The following is a 23462-nucleotide window of genomic DNA, read 5'->3' on the forward strand; positions in this document are numbered from 1 at the left end:
CATTCAACATGTCAATACCTCTCATAAAAACAAGTAGTGATGAAGTCAATCTCTCCTCCACTTTGAGCCAGGAGAGATTGACATGCACATTATTAATATTATCTCTCTGTGTACATCCAAGGGCCAGCAGTGCTGCCCTGTTCTGAGACAATTGCAATTTTCCTAAGTCCCTTTGTGGCACCTGACCACACGACTGTACAGTAGTCCAGATGCGACAAAACTAGGAACCTGTTGATAATGTTGTTAAGAAGGTAGAAACTAGAGCCTGTAGGACCTGCCTTGTTGATAATGTTGTTAAGAAGGTAGAAACTAGGGCCTGTAGGACCTGCCTTGTTGATAATGTTGTTAAGAAGGTAGAAACTAGAGCCTGTAGGACCTGCCTTGTTGATAGTGTTGTTAAGAAGGTAGAAACTAGGGCCTGCCTTGTTGATAGTGTTGTTAAGAAGGTAGAAACTAGGACCTGTAGGATCTGACCAATCAGTCAAAAAGGAAGCCCCACTAGAACAGTTTCCTAGAGAAAGACTTGACCTGATGAAGTAAACCGAGCAGAAACAATTTAGGTTATCGTCTCAGAGATTACCTTTACTCTCAAGTCCGTGTACTAAAATGAGACCTGGTGTGAGGTGGACTGTTGAACAGAGAGCAAAAAACACAAACTTCACCACGAGTCCTTCATTGAGGAAATGTCTTTATTCTGCCCATGGTAAAGCAGGTACTGAGACAGAGAGGCTGACAGTCAGGCATCAAAGAGTGGCTCTACATTTAAACCTCAATTACAACATCAACATTACAATTTTTTAAATTTTTACTCAGTTTTTTTTCATTTTCTATAGATTTTTCAAATTAAACTATATGTATACAACATTAAACCAAGATTAGGGGCAAGCCATTACATTTCCCATTATAATTCATCTGTAAAAACCAAAACATGTTAAAAGCCATAAAATAACAAAAAAAAAAATAAGTGAACACACAGCCATGCGCACTCTTCAACAAACCAAACACTTTATTATGATCCGTTGCGAGATTATTAAAGGTATATTTTTGTATGTTAGAGAATAACTGCATTACTAAACAACGAATAAGAAAATCAGTCTTTTCTTCAGATAACGTAGTATAACGGGGGGGGGGGGGGGGGGGCCTGTGTGAAACATTAGAACACATTGCAGTCTGGCCTTATTGAGGACAAGACGATTTTACACCACTTTATGCATTATGCCACTTAAAAAAAGAAAAAAGAAACTATATTCAAAATTACAGCTTATTAGGAAAAGAAAACATTACTGGCAACTGATTAAATTATGGGCTTCACAACGAGGTAATAAACTCTCTCACTAACAACCAACACTGACTGTATGCAACTAGAAATAACATACATGTTAGGTAGTAATATGGATCATGATCCTCCGGATTTATTAACAATTAGATGAGTCTTTTTCATAACTTCAACCAGGGAAGTCGGTCCCGAAAATAAGAGGGGGGGGGGGGGGGTCTAAAAGGAGTAGATGCTGAGGAGGCCCCGTTGTCATGGAGAAGCAGAGAGGGTACAAGTAGTATCAGCTTGGAAGGAGAAGTTTTAGGTCCCAACCACAGGTCGTATCAAATCGCTAGCCAAAACAGAAACATCGTGGACAAACTGGGTGCTGCAGTAAGCCTATACAGTGAGCTGCAGAACAAAATAGGGTCTTATTTATTAGGCAACAAACGGAAGAAAACAGACTCCCATTTGTTTGAAAATTGTCCGAATTAGAACTCGTTTATTTTTTCCCGTTGCAAAACACTTAAAAAACGTGTGCCCTAATGAACGCGTCGCTAGTCTATACGGCTGACAGGACCAGGCCCTATCCGATGTGGTCTTTAGATTCTAAACAAACCCCTTGGTTAATATCAGAGACAACAGAATTAAAAAAAAGGTACATATAGGCAAGCGTTTCAGGCCGACTACATTGCAGTCTTTCTACGGGAATCAACCAATGGCGGTGTGTCACGTTTATGACTGCGCAAACTGGCATATCATACGATGCGGTTAACTCACATTTTTAAAAACACCTATCCAGGTGTCGTGAGATCTGGCAGGCGACTGTAATGTAGTCTGTCTGGAACGTGGCCACAGACTACTTTAAATGAATAAGGGGTGACTGGGAGGGAAGGGAGGGGGGGGGGAGGGACAGGTCCTAGTAACTACTGTCGAAATCTTTCTTGTCCTTCTTCCCTTCGCCCTCGAAGCCGTCCGCTCCGTCGTTGTCGCGGCGACGCTTGCGGTTGTGGTGGACGTTGAAGCGAGGGTTCGTCTGGGGCAGTGGGTCCATGCCCAGCACCTTGTGGATCTGACGGAAGGCTAGCAGCCGCAGAGCAAACTGGACAGAGACACAAGCGAGTCAGCCCAGTAACTACACACGGTACATTTATATTTATGGTGTACCTCAAGGATCTGTTGTTGCGCCGTTATCGTGTATATAGAGACCAATCAATATGTGCCTCTGGAGGATCAAGTACCACAGGATTACAAATCAGACACCATTTTATATTTAATCCCAGGCCCTCTTCCCCGCAGGAAGCCTTTTGGTAGGCCGTCATTGTAAATAAGAATTTGTTTTTAACTGACTTGCCTAGTTAAATAAAGGTTAAATGAAGACTATGTTCATGGTCATCGGTTCCTGGGTCATTATGGTTTTATATAAAATGATTTGGCAGCAGTATCACGTACAACCATTGTTTTTTACAGACGATGAGTTTATACTGCTTTCCAACAAGTCTCAAAACCTTTAAGGAAAAACCATTACAATGCATGTTGATGACCTTCTATTGATGGTGTAGCTCAAATGATCCTTTCTGGAGGCTTTTATAACGTGTACATTATATAGGAGTTATTCTATAGCAGTACAAGTACCTGGGCACTTGAGGTGATGTCCTCTCTGTGCTGCTCCTCCATGGTTGTCAGGGTGTCAGTGGGGTTCTTCTCACACGGGTCGACCAATCCCGGACCACCTAGGGAGGACAGACCGACACCTATCAGCATTCTGCTAACCCGACCACACAACACCGGGGAGGGGGGGGGAGATGTCTATCAGGATCGTCAAAAAAAATAGTCGGCCATGATGGTCAAAATCCAGGTATAAAAATAAAGATAAACACTGGTACTGACAGGTAAGAATGTCTATACCACCAGCCATGTTGGTGGGCAGCCCATTTGAAGGGCATTACACTAGGGCATTACACTAGGGCATTACACTAGGGCATTTACACTAGGGCATTTACACTAGGGCATTAACACTAGGGCATTAACACTAGGGCATTAACACTAGGGCATTAACACTAGGGCATTAACACTAGGGCATTAACACTAGGGCATTACACATTTACACTAGGGCATTACACATTTACACTAGGGCATTACACTAGGGCATTACATTCGGGCATTAACACTAGGGCATTACACATTTACACTAGGGCATTAACACTAGGGCATTAACACTAGGGCATTAACACTAGGGCATTAACACTAGGGCATTAACACTAGGGCATTAACACTAGGGCATTAACACTAGGGCATTAACACTAGAGAATAATATTAATAATAATATTGTAATAATAATGTAATGTATATAATGTATATAATGTAATTATGGGCATAACTGTCCAAAGTGTGAGCACATTAAGGTTAGAAGAACACTGCAGTAGCCGTTTTCAAAGTGTTTCTTCGGTTTTGTTTCATAGCTGCACTAAGAAATACGAATCCTATATCCAGCCTCGCGCAGCAGCAACACCGCCTGCCCAGTGTGAAATAGTGGAGGTGCTGCACACAGGCAAAAACTGTCTAATTTACACAACAGTCTAATTTACACAACAGTCTAATTTACACAACAGTCTAATTTACACAACAGTCTAATTTACACAACAGTCTACAAAAATGAGACTGTCCTCATATTTCTTGGCTATTTACATTTGTTTTGTTCGCAAGCTTGCCTGTTTATCAATGTTAGTTTGTTAGTTTGAGTCTGCTGCGTCAACTGATCGCGAAGAGACGCCCTAGTCAGGTCCCCACAGGTGACTCAAATGGCTACGTTACCACGGCAACCTCCCGCCCCCTTAAAGGGACAGCTGAACATTTTTTTGTCTTGCTATTTTTGTTGAAAAGACTGAGGTCGCAAAAAACGATTATGAAATGTAGCCGTACACGACTAATTCTTACGAATACATTTTCTTGATTTAGAAACATTTACAAAGCACATTTTATGCAATTATAGGAGAAACTAAAATTTGGCTAGTAAAATGTTTTACAATCTACCTGCCACGGTGACTAGTGGGACCAGAAAGCACACGTTACACCCTGATCAAAATAGTCTATCACAATAGGATGTCGTCATGGTTACCGGGGAGCAGAATCCCAGAGGAAATACACTCAAAGACTCGTCTCAGTGCGTCGCCTGGGCTCAGGGGGCCAGAGGCACTGCTAATGGTCTTCTCTACCAGCAGCTCCATGGCCTGGAGAAAAAAAAGACACCAAAATCACAGGAAAGGGAGAATGTACAGGTCAGTAAAGCAGGAGAACATTTTTTTTTAAAAAAGGTCCTTCTGGCTTTTAATTCCAGTCTGGAAAGACTAGGGACGCAAGAGAAGTCATTTCTATCACGCTCCCTCTGCTTCAAAAACATTATAGAGAGGGAACACAGCCATCACTTTATAACGTGGAAGATAAAGAGAAATATCAGCCTGACAACGAACTCACCCAGCTGGGGAAGGAGGACCACGTGGGGACCCTCTGACAGAGGTCACGCAGGATTCGAATAACAATCACGCAGGACTGGAGTCCGTTGGCCCTAGCCTTGCGGTGCAACGACACGTTTAGTTTAGTGACAGTAAGCGACTGGAGCAGACAACAAGGGATCATAGTACACAATATATATACACACACACATTACAACAGGTCTGTCAGAGGTCCAAATACTACTGTGCACAATGGAAGCTTGTGATTGGTTGATTGATTGATTGAAGCATTGTTATAAATGGCCGTAATTGGTTGTGAATCAGCTGCCATTTCCAGGAGTATTTCACCTCGTCGTAACGTTAGTGAAGAGAGAGAGAGTTCACAGTTTGCAAGATGAAACAAGAAAAATTTAGGTTTTAGTTTCCTTGTCATCTTATAAACTTTGACTTCTCGGGTTGTTCCAGGTGTTTCACAGACAGTCCGGTACTAAAGAAGATATAGGGGGACAGAGAGTGGAGGGAATCCGCTTTACTTTGCCTGTGTGTTTGCTTTTCGGACATGGCAGCGACACAGTAAACTAATCAGATGTCCCTTCTCTCAATCCCCATCATTCTACTAACAGAAAATAAAAGCTACAAATGCTCAACATGGAAGCTCTTATCAGATGACAAAGATATCTCTGCAGCCTTATGGAATCATGTGTTAACACTAAGAAAACTGTCTGTTATGGAGCCAAGGGAAAAACAAAAGGAATGCCATTTATTCTAAAAAATTTTGGACCAGAAAATTAAACAATTCTAAAGTTTAACGGAATAAATATCATAAAGATGAAATAGTCAAATCTGGTCAAAAAAACATCATTACAAGGGTGGCATCCTTGAATATTGGTATTTATAAATTAAAATCAGTTTTGTTGATGCTTAAAATTCATTATTAAATAATTCCTTCATTAAAAAAAAAAATGTAAAACCAAAAGGTAAATAAAAAAATATGCATCTCATAAGGCTACAATAAGAAAGTAAGATGGATGTGTCCGAACCTGGAACCACTTAGCGTGCCGCAGAGCCGCCAGAGCGGCAAGGCATTTTAGCCTGTCCAAGACGTCCTCTGGGTCTTTCACCAAGGTTACATCTAAAAACGGATGAGTCCAATTGTCAAAATGGTGATCGGTTGAGTTGGTGGTTGTGGTGAGGAAGAGGAGGAAGGAGAAGGAGGAGGAGGAGGAGGAACGGGTGTTTGACCAGGTAAAGCAAGACTCATTGGGCTTGAAGACACAAACACATTGCCACACATACCAAGTTTCAGGGTTTCAGGAAGGAACTAGGAATTTAACTACTCTTTGATTTATTTTCTGCCAAATGAACGACCAAGCAACCTGAACTCACCTCGATATTACTAGGGATTGGAGATGTAGTGTCATGAACGTAACATTAGATTCACATTGGTGTGAGGTGTTTGGTTATATGTTTAGGTTAGGGGGGGGATTGTCAATTATGGGACTGGCGTAAAATGCTGACCAAAATAGAAGCAGGATGAGTTCAACCACAGAGCTACAACAGCCAGAGAATGATCAAACAACTCTTGCGTGAAGGCTGACCTAGTTGTCCCAACAGTGATCATATAGCCCCCCCCCCCCAAAAAAAAAACTCAACTGTAATATATTGGTAACGTGTTGAAATGCAACACCCGACAGAGAAGTTTAAAATCTTTGAAAAAAAAAAAAACGGAGAAGTTTGCTCGTTAATGTAAGCAACGTTACGCCAATCATTAGTCAATTTTCAGTCTTACAATCCTCTACCGAGTTGACAGTGTAGGTGGATTCCAATGGGTCATGGTATAAATAAATATATAAGTAAATATAAATAATAATAATAAATATATATAAGTAGAACAAACAAAGGAGAGACAGAATCTGAAGTCCATCTGTGTACAGTAATGACTTGTTGCTTGGCGTGTGAACGGAGTTGCTACTAACAGCAAGTGGCGTGGCAATGGTAGGTGTGGCAGAGTGTTTAGCTGTTTGGAAGGGGGGGGGGGGGGGGGACCTTGGTCAAAAATCCTTCCGCAGGAGCTGGTTGGAAACCTCTCATACATTTCAGAGGGCTTTGGGGCTGGACCAGTTAGAAAGATGGAAATTATGGTGACAGCAGCGTGTTGGAAAGCAGACACAACATGCTCCCCAGCAGCAAATATAATGGTTAGATTGGACATCACTGCATGCATGGCTGGGGTGAGTCATACCTGGCTGATAGGTTGGCAGACACTACTGATACTAACTCAGGTCCAACCACAGAGTCCTCTGCCAAAAGCCTTCATCCCTGGCCTACCGGAGGTGGACCACGTCCCCATTTTGTGCAACTTTTCTCGTGAAGTGTGCACTTGCTCAATTTCTGGACACTGGATTTACCACTGGGGGACAATCAGGGAAATAGTCTCGGGGACAGAACACCAATCCCATGCTTTCAAATCCATTGACAAGAGTGCACAAGTGTACACTTCTGGAAAGGGTGGAACATTTGGCACAACAAAACATATAGGTGCGTGCTAGAAACACGAGTGTTCCATTGTTGAGACGGACATAGACCAAAAACAATAAGAGGTCCATTTCAGCCTGGCAACACTCACTACTTCAACACTCCATTGTCAACAAATGCAAAAGAGGATCGAAAAGGGCTTTAAGTCATATCTGACAGAAGGATGAGCTACAATAAGGAAATGGAGTGCGATCGTTCTGAACACTAGGCTTTGGTTTGAAGGGGGACACCAGTTCACTCAGGGAGTACTTCACAACTACCTCACTGCCAGACAAAAAAGTATGATTTGTTTCCTGTGGGGGGGGGGGGGGGGGGGGGACGTGTGATCCTACTTCCTGTTTCCTGTTTGTGTTTAGAAAACGGTCTGTTCTGTAACCCTTTTCTAGTTACACTAGTCATTTGGGCAAATCCCAAATCCCAACCACTTTCTACAACTTTGTTTTTTGCTGAAAAATCTCCCCGGTGACATCAATCTATGAACGATTTGAGTTCTGAGCACATTTCAGTGAGCCCACCACTTCCCTGTCCAAATGGTATCCTCTGTAGAGAAAAAACAAAAAAAGTTTCTCTGATGTGTGTAGTTCTGAGCTAAATAACGATTGACCCGGTAGGAAAGTTGGTTTAACGTAGCGATGCAACTGAAAAAAAAAAAACAGAAACCAAAAAATGTATCTTACCTGTGAACAAAAAAAAAAAGGAAAAACAGACTGCGTTGTCAAACACTGATCATGCTTTGTTTGTAAAGGGGACAGCTTTTCAAGAGGGCACCGAAGCCGAGTTGGAGATCTAAGATCTACTCTGCTGGCACTATGACAACAGGATCTGAACTTCACAAGGAGTGCTGAGCTAACCATGACTAGAGGGAAGGGGTTTATATCCCTCCAATGACGAGTCTTTGATGCAGATTTTCCTTCACGGCACAGATTTGTTATTTATTTTTATTAAAAAGATGTCTTCTCGACCTTCAAAAAATAAATACAAAATAAAATGTAAAAAAAGTATTGGACAATCTGAATTCTTGACCAAATGGTAGTTCCTTGTATTATTTTTCGTATCGTGAGTTAAAAAAAAACAAAAACACTAAGCTAAATTAGAATGTCTACCCCAAGGTTTAGACGACACGCTAAGCACGAGTACTGTTTTTGAGAATGAACCAACCAGCTTCTCCTGTCATGACATGCTCCGGCACCTCCTTGGTTGAAGTTTAAAACAACTAGCGTTTCTAAAAGACAAAAAAAATGAAAAGATAAAAAAATCTTGAGCGAGAGGCTTGGATGCCCAATAGATTAAATCCACTTAGTGGCCAGGGCAAACTATAAAGTCACATTTAAAGTGCCACCAGGGTAGGTCTCTTCAGGATCAATCAACATAAAGGAATTTCTCTTACAGGGTACATTTATTTGTGCTTGCCCAGTGGCCCCAGGTGAGCAGAGATGTCACATTAGGACTATTGAAATAGCCCAAAACATGTAAACTCCACACATCCAGCGCTCCTGGACAAACTAAACTAACACACCCATAGCTAGGTGGCAGAGAGAAGGAGAAGGAGCAAGGGCTGAGAGAAGAGGGAGGGAAGGGCTGAGAGAAGGAGGAAGGGAAGGGCTGAGAGGAGGAGGAAGGAGGGCGATGTCTTTCCAACCTCCATCCCGTGGCGGGGGTGTGGCAGGGGTCTCCTCCTCTCGGATGCTTGGGGAGGTCAGGGTGACGGTGACTGTCATTTTGGGGTCGGCTTCTGACGTCAGGATGATGGAACAGTCCTCGATGGAACTCTTTACCTCGTACTTCTCTGGGGTCACCAGCTGTCAATCAACCAAATCAAATCAACAGCTGGCACACAGGAAGGAACTGTGTGACGCTATGCAGAGTGGAGTGTGTGTGTGAGAGACGCTGTGCAGAGTGGACTGTGTGTGTGTGTGACGCTGTGCAGAGTAGTGTGTGTGTGAGACGCTGTGCAGAGTAGACTGTGTGTGTGTGACGCTGTGCAGAGTGGACTGTGTGTGTGTGTGTGTGTGTGTGTGTGTGTGACGCTGTGCAGAGTAGACTGTGTGCAGAGTGGACTGTGTGTGAGATGCTGTGCAGAGTAGACTGTGTGTGTGCGTGAGACGCTGTGCAGAGTGGACTGTGTGTGTGTGTGCAGGGTGGACTGTGTGCAGGGTGGACTGTGTGCGCGTGTGTGTGTGTGCGTGTGCGTACCACCAGCTGTTTGGGCAGGTGTTCCACTATGCAGCTCAGCAGGGTCTTGGTGGGCTTCTCTGAACAGAGCAGGACCAGGTTGACGTTCTTGTCTCCGCGGAGCAGCAGTCCTTTAGCCAGCACCCCCACCCGCATCACCCCCTTCAGAGCTCTACAGGAGGGATGTGTTCATTAGGTATCTAACGTTAGAAAACAGACCGAAACAGAGCAGCAGTCCTTTAGCCAGCACCCCCACCCGCATCACCCCCTTCAGAGCTCTACAGGAGGGATGTGTTCATTAGGTATCTAACGTTAGAAAACAGACCGAAACAGAGCAGCAGTCCTTTAGCCAGCACCCCCACCCGCATCACCCCCTTCAGAGCTCTACAGGAGGGAGGTGTTCATTAGGTATCGAACGTTAGAAAACAGACTGAAACAGAGCAGCAGTCCTTTAGACAACACCCTCTTCAGAGCTCTACAGGAGGGAGGTGTTCATTAGGTATCTAACGTTAGAAAACAGACTGAAACAGAGCAGCAGTCCTTTAGACATCACCCCCTTCAGAGCTCTACAGGAGGGATGTGTTCATTATGTATCTAACGTTAGAAAACAGACTGAAACAGAGCAGCCGACTCAGAGTTCTATGCTTGACGTAGACGTTCCGCTATGCAGTGACGCAGGGTCTTGCTGGGCTTGTCTGAACAGAGTAGGACCAGGTTAAGCCAAAGGCAACAAATCAGATGTCACACGGGAAAAAATGAAAAATGACCCCAGGAATCAATAGAACGTGGCTCAGGTGGACAAAAACAATATAACATTCAAAATGGGTGAACCTCCTCCTCCTCACCTGTCTTGGGCAGTCTTTGGGACCTCCTTCTCTTTCTCCTCCCCAGTCGTCTCCTTAGTCTTCTCCTGATCTGTGATGTCCGAGACCAGTTTGAGGGCTCTCTCTGTGATGGAGACGATCTTCTGGACGGCCTGCAGCTCCTCCTCAGAAGGGTAGATGGCCGTGTGCTTCGTCATCACGTAGCGATCGTCTGACGAGTCCGGGCGACGGGGAGGCTGTCAAGTCAAGAGAACACAAAACAAAAACGTCTCAAATCGTCTGTAGAGTAAAAACATCACGGGGTTTGGGCCAATTAAAATGCCACAGCACTGCCTTGGACTGGATTGATGCCTCTTTTATAGTCCCCAGTGCATTTTCACTAGATCATGCAGCAATTACATCGAGTGTGTGTGTGTGTGTGTGTGTGTGTGTGTGTGTGTATATACACATGGGGTTGTCTCCTACCACAGGTCCCTGTGGCTGAGAGATGGGCATGGTGGATTGTGTGTGGATCTACGTGTGTGTATCTGTGTATGTGTGTGGACTGGTAGATATGCTACCACAGGTCCTTGTGGCTGAGAGATGGGCATGCCAGGCCGAACCCCCAGTAGTCCAGGTGGGCCAGGAGGCCCCTGGAGGTATGGTCCGTCCCCTGGCATCCTGGGCCCCCCACGTCTCTCGTCCCAGTGGTGCTGCTCCTCCATACAACGCCAGTACATGTCCTCCTCATAACGTCTAGAGCGACACACGCACACACACACGAGAGAGAAAGAGTAAACAGTTTCTCCACCTTTCCTTCTTTAGTGTTCACTCAGTTAACATAAGAGGGTTAGCTAGGGAGGTTCGTCCGTACACTAGGCCGGGGCCTAGTACTACTAGGAGTAGTACTGTTGACTAGTACCCCTGAAGGGGGTGTACACTTCAGCTATCGAACTTTAGACTTCGCACAAACAGACAGAAAAAAAACCTGTCGAACTACAAAAAAAATTACAATTTTACTTTTACTTAACTATAATTTTATCATAATATGAGTGTGAACGGTTAACTGGGAAGCGACAGGCTTTAGTGACGTGTGTCCCCCCCCCCACCCCGTACCTCATCTCCATCCTCCATCTCTCCTCTTCCTCTCTCCTCCTCCAGTACTCCTCCTTCTGCATCTGTTTCCTCATCTTCTCTTCCTGGATCTTCCTGGCTCTGATAGAGGGCTTCACCTCCACCTGCAGCTCCGGGTTCACCTTTTTCTACAGGGAGGGGGGGGGGGGGGACAACGTGCTGTTGAGAATGGCGCTGCGTTGCATAGCAACCGTTTAAGGGGCTCGTGACCAATTCATGAGCTCCGTTGGAGACTGTCCTAGCAACGGGATCTGAAGAACTAATATCCTGTTTCACAGAGTCGTGGCTGAGCGAGGACAACACATCTAGCTGGTTTCTTTTTTGCTACACAAACGGCAGGACAGTACAGCAGCGTCGGCTAATTTCAAGGGAGGTGGTGTTTTTTTAATTTTTTTATGCATTTATACTTTTCAAATGCACTGTAAGCATGTGATGAATAAAATTGGATTTTGATCTCAGCTCTGATAGAGGGCTTCACCTGTACGTCTAATTTAAGGGTAATCCGAAATGGCCTGGTCAGACAGCCACACCTTCAAATACCAATGTGACTGACTGGATATCCAAACACTTGTGGTTTCATGACAGTGGGCAACAGAGTCGACCTGTTAAAAAAAAACTCCACTATCTTCGTACTGCAGGCGGTGTCTCCTGCTCTTCAGTGACTCCACTAACCTCATACTGCAGGCGGTGTCTCCTGCCCTTCAGTGACTACACTAACCTCGTACTGCAGGCGGTGTCTCCTACCCTTCAGTGACTCCACTAACTTCGTACTGCAGGCGGTGTCTCCTGCCCTTCAGTGACTCCACTAACTTCATACTGCAGGCGGTGTCTCCTGCCCTTCAGTGACTCCACTAACTTCGTACTGCAGGCGGTGTCTCCTGCCCTTCAGTGACTCCACTAACTTCGTACTGCAGGCGGTGTCTCCTGCCCTTCAGTGACTCCACTAACTTCGTACTGCAGGCGGTATCTCCTGCCCTTCAGTGACTCCACTAACTTCGTACTGCAGGCGGAATCTCCTGCCCTTCAGTGACTCCACTAACCTTGTACTGCAGGCGGTGTCTCCTGCCCTTCAGTGACTCCACTAACTTCATACTGCAGGCGGTATCTCCTGCCCTTCAGTGACTCCACTAACTTCGTACTGCAGGCGGTATCTCCTGCCCTTCAGTGACTCCACTAACTTCGTACTGCAGGCGGTATCTCCTGCCCTTCAGTGACTCCACTAACCTTGTACTGCAGGCGGTGTCTCCTGACCTTCAGTGACTCCACTAACTTCATACTGCAGGCGGTATCTCCTGCCCTTCAGTGACTCCACTAACCTTGTACTGCAGGCGGTGTCTCCTGCCCTTCAGATGCATCTCTTTGGCGTTGGGATCGTTGAAGCTGCATTCACACAGCTTACAGTGGAAACGGATCACCTTGCCTTCATCGTTACGCACCTACAGATAGGAAATACATTTTACATTTTTTTTTTAAAGGCTATAGAAGTTAGTGTTTCAGATACTGCTTTCATTATCCAACAGTGAAGACCTAGGTCTCTTTTTCAAAATGTGCCCTGTATACAAAACATTCCCCCCCCCCCATATCCACACACGACCAAATAAAAATGTGTGGACACCTGCTCTTCAAAACATCAAATTCCAAAATCAAGAGCATTAATATGGAGTTGGTCCCCCCTTTGGTGGAACAGCCTCCACTCTTCTGGGAAGGCTTTCCACTAGATGTTGGAACACTGGTGTTGGGCGATTAGGCCCGGCTCATAGTCGGTGTTAGAATTAATCCCAAAAGGTGTTTGATGGGGGATGAGGTCAGGGCAACAGTGGAGGCTCCTCAGAGGACCATCCTCTGAATTTCACACACATATTTTAAATGTTCTTCTTTATATAACTAGGCAAGTCGGTTAAGAACAAATTCTTAGTTTCAATGACGGCCTAGGAACAGTGGGTTAACTGTCTTGTTAAGGGGCAGAACGACAGATTTTTACCTTGCCAGCTCGAGGGATTCGATCCAGCAACTTTTCGGTTACTGGCCCAACACTAACCACTAGGCCACATACCGCCCCAAATTAAAATCACCTCACCAAATAACTGATTAAAACACACTGTTTTGTAATGAAGGTCTACAGTAGCCTCAACAGCACTCTGTGGGGTAGCACCATGGTGTAAACGGAGGACAGCTAGTTTCCAACCTCCTCTGGGTACACTGACTTCAATACAAAACCTAGGAGGCTCATGGTTCTCACCCTCTTCCATAGACTTACACAGTAATTATGACAACTTCCGGAGGATATCCTCCAACCTATCAGAGCTCTTGCAGCATGAACTGACATGTCGTCCACCCAATCAAAAGAAGAAATCCAGTACTGAAAGCATAAGCTTCAGCTAGCAGGGTTTACTAACACATTAGTTCTATTAGCTATGCTGACTGTGACGTTATGTTATCTAATTTGGGGACAACGATGTAGGCTGTGTGTAGCGGATTGGCTTGGAAAAGGTTCTCTCCTTGTCACATACAGCTGATGTGTTGTGCATTGAAGTCCACAAGCGAAGGGAAAAGGTGAGAAGGAATACAACGTGGCTGCTATGAAAGTGAACTGTGTTTGTGTGATCGGGTGTATTCATTCCACCGATTATGTTGAGAAACTTTCCTTAAAAACGGAAACGAACAGAAAAGGTGAGAAACATACCCGAATTTGTCCAATAGAAACTCTCGTTTGCTACGGTTGGACCGTGGATTACATCCTAGATCAGCTAGATGCAGGCGAGAGTGTGCAAGGCGGTATTGAAAGTCACCGTCTGTCACCTCAAATTTCTCGACCGGTGTGCAGCCATGTTTTAATCTTTCAGTCGTAGGCTTGGTTGTAGCAACCTCATGATGGGTATAGGGAACATTCTAGTATCATGTAGTAGCCTAAACTTATCGATGTTACATTGAACTGGGTGAATGGAATATGAATGACAGTAACCTAAACCTGTCACTGTTACATTGAACTGGGTGAATGGAATATGAATGACAGTCATCCAACATGCTCTAATGCGGCACCAGAAATACTGTAAGATTAAAAACCGTGAGTCTCAAATAGCCACCTGTCCATTTTAATAGCCCGGGCAACGACAAACATTTCAGTCCAGACCCCCAGAAAGCGGTCGATCGCACTCTAGTGACGAAAGTAAGAAATGGCTCAAATGCACAGTGAGAATAATTATTATTAAAAGTCCTTACTTATTATTATAAAACATTTTGTAGAGTAATACTAAGACAATAAATGATAGTGCAGGAAATGAAGAAATTGATTTAAATGCTAGCAGTAAATGCTGGAATTAAACAATTATGCAAATTAGCAAAAGCTGTGTGCATTAGAGAAATTGACCTATTGACCTAGACATATTGTGTTATAAATAGGACATTCTACTACACCTGTCAGTCATTCAGGTGTTCTAGATGTCAACCGTACCTCTTCCACATAGTCATGTCCAACAGGCTGCACATCACTCTGCAGGGCAGCCAGGGTGGACGCAGACAGGGAATCAGAGGACTCGTTCTTGGACTCCTGAACCTGGGGGACCAATGAGGGCAGAGGAGGTTTGGATGCCTCCACTTTGGCTTCCTCTGTCACTTTCCCGGTAGTCTGGAGCTTGTTTCCTCCTGGGAGAAAAATGAAGAATTCCAGAATGAGAACAACCAATGAGTTGCAGCTTTACAGGAAACAGATGTCATTCCATATACATTTCAGCAATACCATTACACCCACGATCTCAGATTGTTTTGAAACCATTTGTAGTTAGAAACCTGCATTCCTGAAACATTTAGTTAATTTAGGTTAAATTAAGCTAATTGATTGCACCCAAATTGACTATTTTAATTTAATATCCAATTTGGACCAAACTTTGCGTCGCACCCAAAAATCTGACTACATTTTATCTAAAAACCTATAAAAATTGAATTTAATAAAGCCAATTTGGGTGCAATCAATTAGCTTAATTTCTCAGAGATCAAATATCTCAAGAACGCTAAATCGTGTTGGTTACCAACTCCAGAAACGATTTCAGAATAATCTGAGATTGGCATCGAAGCCTCTTTCTGGTGCTTTGAAGTTGAATGACCCAGATGTCAAAGAGTCGTAAATTGTAATCTATTCCTGTCAGAGAGCTATCCTCTAACAAAACATAGGAATTTTCAGCCACAGAGCAGAAACAAGTCAGTAGTTGCTTCGTGAAAAGGTTTTGGGAATGCTAGCGATTGTTAAGATCACGGCGTTGTTGGCTTGGTGCAGTAGTTAAACTCGGCAAAAAAAAAAAAAGTCAAACGTCCCTTTTTCAGGACCCAGTCTTTCAAGGGTAATTCATAAAAATCCCCCAAAAACTTCAGATCTTCATTGTAAAGGGGTTAAACACTGTTTCCCATGCTTGTTCAATGAACCATAAGCAATTAATGAACATGCACCTGTGGAACGGTCGTTAAGACACTAACAGCTTACAGACGGTAGGCAATTAAGGTCACAGTTATGAAAACTTAGGACACTAAAGAGGCCTTTCTACTGACTGAAAAACATCAAAAGAAAGATGACCAGGGTCCCTGCTCATCTGCGTCAACGTGCCTTAGGCATGCTGCAAGGAGGCATGAGGACTGCAGATGTGGCCAGGGCAATAAATTGCAATGTCCGTACTGTGAGATGCCTAAGACAGCGCTACAGGGAGACAAGACGGACAGCCGATCAACCTCGCAGTGGCAGACCACGTGTAACAACACCTGCACAGGATCGGTACATCTGAACATCACACCTGCGGAACAGGTACAGGATGGCAACAACTGCCCGAGTTACACCAGGAACGCACAATCCCTCCATCAGTGCTCAGACTGTCCGCAATAGGCTGAGAGAGGCTGGACTGAGGGCTTGTAGGCCTGTTGTAAGGCAGGTCCTCGCCAGACATCACCGGCAACAACGTCGGCCATGGGTACAAACCCACCGTTGCTGAACCAGACAGGACTGGCACAAAGTGCTCTTCACTGATAAGTCAGATCCGCGTTTATCTCTGAAGGAATGAGCGTTACACCAAGGCATTGAGACCTGTACTCTGGAGCAGGATCGATTTGGAGGTGGAGGGTCCATCATGGTCTGGGGCGGATGGGTCACAGCATCATCGGACTGAGCTGGTTGTCATTGCAGGCAATCTCAACGCTGTGCGTTATACAGGGAAGACATCCTCCTCCCTTATGTGGTACCCTTCCTACAGGCTCATCCTGACATGACCCTCCAGCATGACAATGCCACCAGCCACACTGCTAGTTCAGTGTGTGATTTCCTGCAAGACAGGAATGTCAGTGTTCTGCCATGGCCAGCGAAGAGCCCGGATCTCAATCCCATTGAGCACGTCTGGGACCTGTTGGATCGGAGGGTGAGGGCTAGGGCCAGGGCCATTCCCCCCCAGACGTTAGTTCGGTTCTAGAGCGGTTTCAAAAGAGGCCCTATTGGAATGTAAATGCATGATTATCTGAAAACAAACATTACATTGTAATTCACACTATAGAGTAGCATGTTCTACACTGAAGATATATAAAAATGCAACATGTAAAGATACCAATGATTCATGAGCTGAAATAAATACAAATCTGAAAATGTTCAATATGCACAAAACAAGCTAAATTCACAAAATGTGTTTACATCCTTGTTAGTGAGCATCTCTCCTTTGCCAAGATAATCCATCCACCTGACAGCTGCGGTATAGCAAGAAACTTGATGTCCAGTCATTTCATACAAATAGTTTATAAATTCCTCCAGTAGATAAAGCATGAGAATTCAATTATATGCATTTTTGGTACATCTGATAGGTAAGAGTCCTAGAACTCAGTTTGAAATGGTCATAAATCCAAGAATAAAAAGAGAAAACATTGTGAAACTGCATCAAATTAACAAACGAGTTTGTAATAACAAAGACAGAGATAATCAGAGATGCTCCTGTCAGAACAATCCGGCTGAATACTGGCCTTAGTTGACTCGGCCTCAGCTTGGGCCTGGCTTTAACCTCCGTGATTAATCTCTTCATTAGCAAGGACTGCCAACTATGGCTAACCTCAATTTAGCTGACCGTTTGGTCGATGGGCTGTTGGTCGACCGATTATTTTCTCAAGAGAAGTGGTAAATATGCAAATTTAAAATGGCACGAGACACCCGTCTGATTGGACTAATCCATTGCAGAGGCTGCGAGGACACCAGTATCACATTTAACATGAATTACCTTCATTTATAATGTACCATGTTTATGATAATTTATGTTAATGCATTCAATATATCAGTCTTGTCGTTGTCAGAGTTGTTCGCAGAGCGCACTACAAAAAAGAAAAAAGCAAGTAAACAAAGTCTGTTTAAAAATAAATGTACATCCATTTAGACTGACAGTTCCTCAACGTAGCCTATTTCAAAAATCTGTCCAGCACGCTCCCATTCGGGGGGGGGGGGGGGGGTGTCAGGCTCCGATGGAAATGTCATAAATTAGGCCTACCTGATTTCAGCCCTTAGCTGTCTGGAGATTACTGGTGAGAGAAACCAAGGGCCTAGAATATTTTATACAACGTTGCAAGTTTGCTAGCCCCAAGTTCAGGTCGGTTCAGTTCCTTGCAGACACAATGTGTTTTATAGGATATTTATTTTTAAAAATCAGGATATTTTCTACCTGCAGGCTGCAATGTTTTTATTTGTTGGCTTTATGTGTGTTGGCCATTTTGACATATTGGCAATGGAAGCCACAAATCTAAAAGTATCATTTTCATATCATTTTGATTTAAAAAAAACGTGACAATGATTGAGATATGAAGACTTAAATGAAACTATTCAACAAAAATCTGCATATGAAAAATCACAACTGGCACACAGATCAGTAGAAACGGTAAGACTTAACTTGGCACCCCAAATGGGAAAGGTTTCCAATCCCTGGTGTAGCCTGTTACCGGTAACTTCAGAAGCGTAAACGGTAGAATCTGGCCAGCAGCGGCAGGAGGAGGGGAGGGTCAGGCTTCCCCCCCCCGTTAGTAATTTGTGTGTCATAATGATTTGATCAAAGCACTTAAAAAAGCAACAGACAAGCTCAATGGCCTACATATAGTTGATTTGATTAAAACATAGGGTGTGTGTCTACGGAAAAATAGACGTTTGGAAATGTAGACCAATCAATTGGTCAAAAGAACGGACTGTCGGTCGACCAATATTTGTTTTTATTTGTTTTGGGGGTCGGGGAAGCCCTACTGCCAACACAACACCAGACTAACCTAGTGCAGACCAAGCCCCTTGTCATTCATTAGGAACCATGTTTCACATTGCAAAGCTTATTTCAGTAAGGGGCAAAACGGTCAAATAATTATTTATTTTTTAATATCCTATGGTTTTTGGAAGGGAAAAGATTCTCCAAGTCTTTCAGTACTTCCCATTACATTTGTTTTTTTAAAGATATGTAACAGACAAGACAGCCCCTTCTTACCAACAAAGTTGATCTTGGGGGTGTTGACCTTTTTGACGGCTGTGGTGGCATTGGCTGCTGATAGGTTGTTTGTGGCTGGACCCTTGCCAATCCCAACCCCACCCTGGCTGACAATGTTGACCGGTTTCAGGTAGGAAGAGTTAGACGTGGAGCCTGTGAGGGTGGAAGAAGAGGAAGCAGGGGTCTTGGAGGAGGAGGAGGCCGTGGTTGACGTAGGGGTCTGGGTCACGACATTGGGTTCTGTAGAGGGGATGGGCTTCCCCAGCTTGGTGTGGAGCTTCACTACCTTTACACAGGGAACAAGAGACATTTTAGCGGTCCTTCTCAACCAGTGCGGCCGTAAACATTTCAGAGAGTCCAGGGGAAAATATAAATGTAAAGCTTCTCAGTGGGGCATCAGCACAAAACATCCCTGATATGCAACCCCAGCAGTTTTAAAACTAAAAATAAAATGTTGACTGGGATCGGGATGAATATATTAGAGGAAGTGACCAACACGGCACTTGTAGATGGAGGCGTTTCTGAAACATGCCAGCTCTTACAACGCCTGGATAGCTATTTTAACGGAGCGCGTCACACGTGTCAGCAACGTGGTGACAGAACGCTCAGTCGACGACGACGACGTGGCACGCAACCATTGGTTGAAACAATGCGTCGTCTAAGCAGTGCAACCTGACCGGATGAGTCATGCAGTCATAGATCAAACAGCATGTGGTATCCTTCTCCCCAGACTGGCCCTGAGGTCTGGAAGTATTTGATAGGAGTTGTTGACCCATTAAGCAGATAGCTGTCTGGTATCGTTGGTGTCTAAGTAAAGCTAAGTACTATGACTCTGTAATTGTGGAACTCCCCTCAGAGTCTGGTTCTCTGGGTCCATGTGAAAATGTAAAGCATTGTGACAACTGCTTCATACAAGCATTTTTATTTTTTAAAAAGCAGGTAGCCTACCTTCTGGTGCTTGGCTCCTCGGATGTGTGCAGCATATGCATCTGCCCCGGTGCAGGAGATGTCACAGAGCTCACAGCGGAGCTGGTTCTGAGTCCCCCGGGCTGAGCCTCCTCCACCTCCACTACTACTGCTGCTGCTGCTCTGGGAGACTTTCAGGGCCACCTCCTTCTTCTTGTGCTTCTGGCCCTCCAGGTGCTCCTTGTAGGTCTGGGTGGGAGGTCGGGGAGACATGTAAAAATCATGTTCTCTAGATCGTTTTTAGCCCAGAGTTCAGGTGGACCTTTGCACTTCAGCACACAATGGAAGGGAGGGGTGTGTTCAACAATGACAAGGGCTTACTAAGAAAACCCCCAAAAAAGACTAAGTTTGAGGTAGAAAGGAGTTGGAACACTCAGAAAGAAGTAGCTGGATTTATTTTTAGCTCACTTTAAATCCACTGTTACAGAATGTCAACAGGTGACTGGCGTTTGGACATTAAGCCGACAACTCCCTCAGAGGGACCTGACCATTGAACTTTGCTCCTATTTCAAGCCCAGTGGCCCCATTGAGACAATGTAACTAAATAATGATACATTAAGGTAAATTATAGCTAGAGAGGGACAGAGGTGTTCTCTAACCTCACCTGGGGTCCCGGCTAGAGGTGTTCTCTAACCTCACCTGGGGTCCCGGCTAGAGGTGTTCTCTAACCTCACCTGGGGTCCCGGCTAGAGGTGTTCTCTAAGCTCACCGGGGGTCCTGGCTAGAGGTGTTCTCTGACCTCACCTGGGGTCCTGCACAGCTGATCTTGCAGACGTCACAGTAGTGGATCTGTGGTGGTTTGGGGGGCTGCTTTGGTTTCAGCTGCTTGCTCTGGAAGGGGGGGGGGTAAATAATTAATTTGAATCTTAACAATAACAGCAGTTAAGATACCAAAAACATATATCCTTAAAACAGTAATCAACCACTAATAGAAATATGACCTGGAAGGTAGGTTTCTTGGTGAAGGAGCTGCCTGTCCAGGCTGCTGAAGCTGCGACAGCCGCCACCGCCTGTTTCTGCTGCTGCTGCTGCTGTTGCTGGTAGTAGGTAGAGGCAGCAGAGTACACCGCAGCTTCGTAGCCAGAATACGAGGTGCCTTGGGGGGGGGGCATTGATAAGAGGACAACAGGGATAAGAGGAGGAGAGGACAACAGGGATAAGAGGAGAGAAGGACAACAGGGATAAGAGGAGAGAAGGACAACAGGGATAAGAGGAGAGAAGGACACCAGGGATAAGAGGACACCAGGGATAAGACGAGGGGACACCAGGGATAAGAGGACACACCAGGGATAAGACGAGGACACACCAGGGATAAGAGGACACACCAGGGATAAGAGGACACACCAGGGATAAGAGGAGAGGACAACAGGGATAAGAGGAGAGGAGGGGTTTAGGACAGGCAGGCCAGAAGTCAGACAGTTGGGTAGGCAGTGGTGAAGTTAATTACAAAATTACAGTAACAATCCCAAAATTCAGAGAGGTTTTCCAGAAATCTTGGTTGGAGGACTTCCTCCTTCAGGCTCTAGGAATACTCCAACCGCGATTTCTGGAATCCTGGGAGGGAATTTGGAGGGGTGGGGGAGATGTGCCCAATTTTGCAACCCCTAGGTGTATTTGAAAGCTTACCAGAGTAGGCGACGGGGTTGGTACTATACGTGGGGCTCTGGGAGTACGTGACTGCGTTGGTGGAGTAGGTAGTTGGCAGGTAGTGCATGCTGGTTACGGCTTGCAAGTCGTGCTTACCAGAGTACGTGACTGCGTTGGTGGAGTAGGTGGGGCTCTGGGAGTAGGAGGGGACCACAGAGGCGGCGGCTACGGGCTGAACGGTGGAGGAGACCGGGTAGATGGAGAAGGTGGAGGGCACAGCAGGCTTGATGGCCGTCACCTGCCTGGTCTGCTGGGTCTGGGTGTAGGGGGCCAGACTTGTCTGGGTGTAGCCTGTTTTAGAAGCTGCAGAAGCAGAGACGTGAATATTTGCACAGTTTCCGTCTAAATATAAATACAATTTTAAAAAACAGGTACATTTTCCCAACAGATATGTTTCCATCATATTGACTTTTTGCAGATAAGTCTGTGCGTGATGACAGTGTAGATAATAATGCAAGTTAAATAGTTCACATTCAACGCTAATGAATAAAAAAAAAAATTAAAATTATACAAATATATTTTTTTTAAGTGTCTACACCAGAGGTCCCCAACAGGCAGATCTAGTGACCCCAACAGGCAGATCTAGTGACCCCAACAGGCAGATCTAGTGACCCCAACAGGTCCCCAACAGGCAGATCTAGTGTCCCCAACAGGCAGATCTAGTGACCCCAACAGGCAGATCTAGTGACCCCAACAGGCAGATCTAGTGACCCCAACAGAGGTCCCCAACAGGCAGATCTAGTAACTACCAGCCCACCTATGAGAATCTCGCCAATCAATTCTGAAACCACATTGATTTTTTGTATGCGTTCCGTCGCAAACTGTCATAAACAAAGATCCCAGCTACTATCCAATCAGACACATCGATATGATCCCACCCCTGGTTAGCCACAATTGGCTTAAAAAATAAATAAAAAAGCCAAACATAACACAATATCTACCAATGACTTTCCAGCACTACTGCCCTGGTCTGTCAGGTGGCGGCATCTGTCCCTCTGTATATAACCAGTTAACAATGCTAATGACAGCAGTCATGTGGGGAAACCGACTTTCCCGCCCAAAACTTTTAAATTAAAACTGACAGAACTATATGAGTATTATTTGTATGAGTTGAGTGTCGATTGTTTGGCTAAGTGTGTATTGACGTGCAGCATCAGTCCTAACAGCACCAACACATTTCTCTTGTTAGAATTAAAAAGGGGAATTTACATTCACACACCCCACCCCCCACCCCTCTTTGGTTGTGATTTAAGCATTGACATTGTTCGGAGTCATTCATTTCATTGTTTGGTCGGTGAATAATTAATACAGAGAGTAAAAAAACAGAAATAAATATAATGTTATGGGGTCTTAGAGTTAATTATTAACTATTATTTTACCAAATATATTGACAGAAAACACATTTTACACCAAGGACCGCGGGGAAAGAGTTGTAGGGTAGAGGAGAAGACTGTGCCCATTTGAAAATACAAAAATAAAAAGTCTCTCTCATGCCAGAAAATGTTGGAGACCCCTGGCCTATACGATGAGATTATTAAAAGACGAGAGAGATTATGTCAATCTAATCGAATGTCCCAAAAAAAGGAATATGTAGCAAAAGTGTAAAGTCGCCATCACCTGGTAGGGATTTCTTCCACGGGGTGTCCCAGGAGGTGTTAAGGGAGGCGGTCTGGTAGTAGGACTCGGCCGTGGGTTGGGGCTGTACGGCTACCGCAGCGCTAGCTACGGGCTGCTGGTAGTACTGCTTAGGGTCGTAGGTTACCGCCGGGGCCGTAGACCGTACGTAGGAGTAGGAGTCCTGAATGAGGAGAGCACAGGGGAGTTGTCAGGGAAAAACAAAATTATTTCACCTCCCATATTTATTATTATTATTATTATTATAAACATAAAAGATGTGAAACAAGGTGATTCAGTACAGCATCCTGATTCTCTAACCTTCTCTCAAAATGTGTAGCTAGCTAATGCTACGTTCGTTATACTTGCTATGCTAGACCTAATTGAAGACATTGCAAGAAGTTTTGATCACAGC

General features: G+C 44.7%; 1 protein-coding gene across 5 annotated transcripts in view; it reads right to left on the bottom strand.

Annotated features, from left to right (window-relative positions):
• Positions 1–671: 671 nt before the first annotated feature.
• LOC110536490 (zinc finger RNA-binding protein) overlaps positions 672–23462 on the bottom strand; it is a 37911-nt gene continuing 15120 nt past the window's right edge. For 2 of the 5 annotated variants that reach the window (XM_036936528.1, XM_036936527.1), the window contains exons 4-21: positions 23051–23231; positions 21530–21736; positions 20728–20882; positions 20531–20617; positions 19769–19975; positions 18821–19106; positions 14803–14993; positions 12668–12787; positions 11334–11479; positions 10799–10973; positions 10260–10474; positions 9436–9586; positions 8882–9041; positions 5748–5839; positions 4730–4825; positions 4374–4485; positions 2891–2988; positions 672–2357 (exon numbers count right to left, since the gene is read on the bottom strand). In XM_036936528.1, coding sequence (XP_036792423.1) covers positions 2175–2357; positions 2891–2988; positions 4374–4485; positions 4730–4825; positions 5748–5839; positions 8882–9041; positions 9436–9586; positions 10260–10474; positions 10799–10973; positions 11334–11479; positions 12668–12787; positions 14803–14993; positions 18821–19106; positions 19769–19975; positions 20531–20617; positions 20728–20882; positions 21530–21736; positions 23051–23231 — 2862 coding nt within the window. In that variant the 3' untranslated portion in view covers positions 672–2174. Of the gene's footprint in view, positions 2358–2890; positions 2989–4373; positions 4486–4729; positions 4826–5747; positions 5840–8881; positions 9042–9435; positions 9587–10259; positions 10475–10798; positions 10974–11333; positions 11480–12667; positions 12788–14802; positions 14994–18820; positions 19107–19768; positions 19976–20530; positions 20618–20727; positions 20883–21529; positions 21737–23050; positions 23232–23462 lie in introns of those variants that run through there. The other 3 variants (XM_036936529.1, XM_036936530.1, XR_005034760.1) reach the window with 3 other exon arrangements.

The sequence above is a fragment of the Oncorhynchus mykiss genome, chromosome 11, assembly GCF_013265735.2.
Source record: "Oncorhynchus mykiss isolate Arlee chromosome 11, USDA_OmykA_1.1, whole genome shotgun sequence".
In the NCBI taxonomy this organism is placed as follows: Eukaryota; Metazoa; Chordata; class Actinopteri; order Salmoniformes; family Salmonidae; genus Oncorhynchus; species Oncorhynchus mykiss.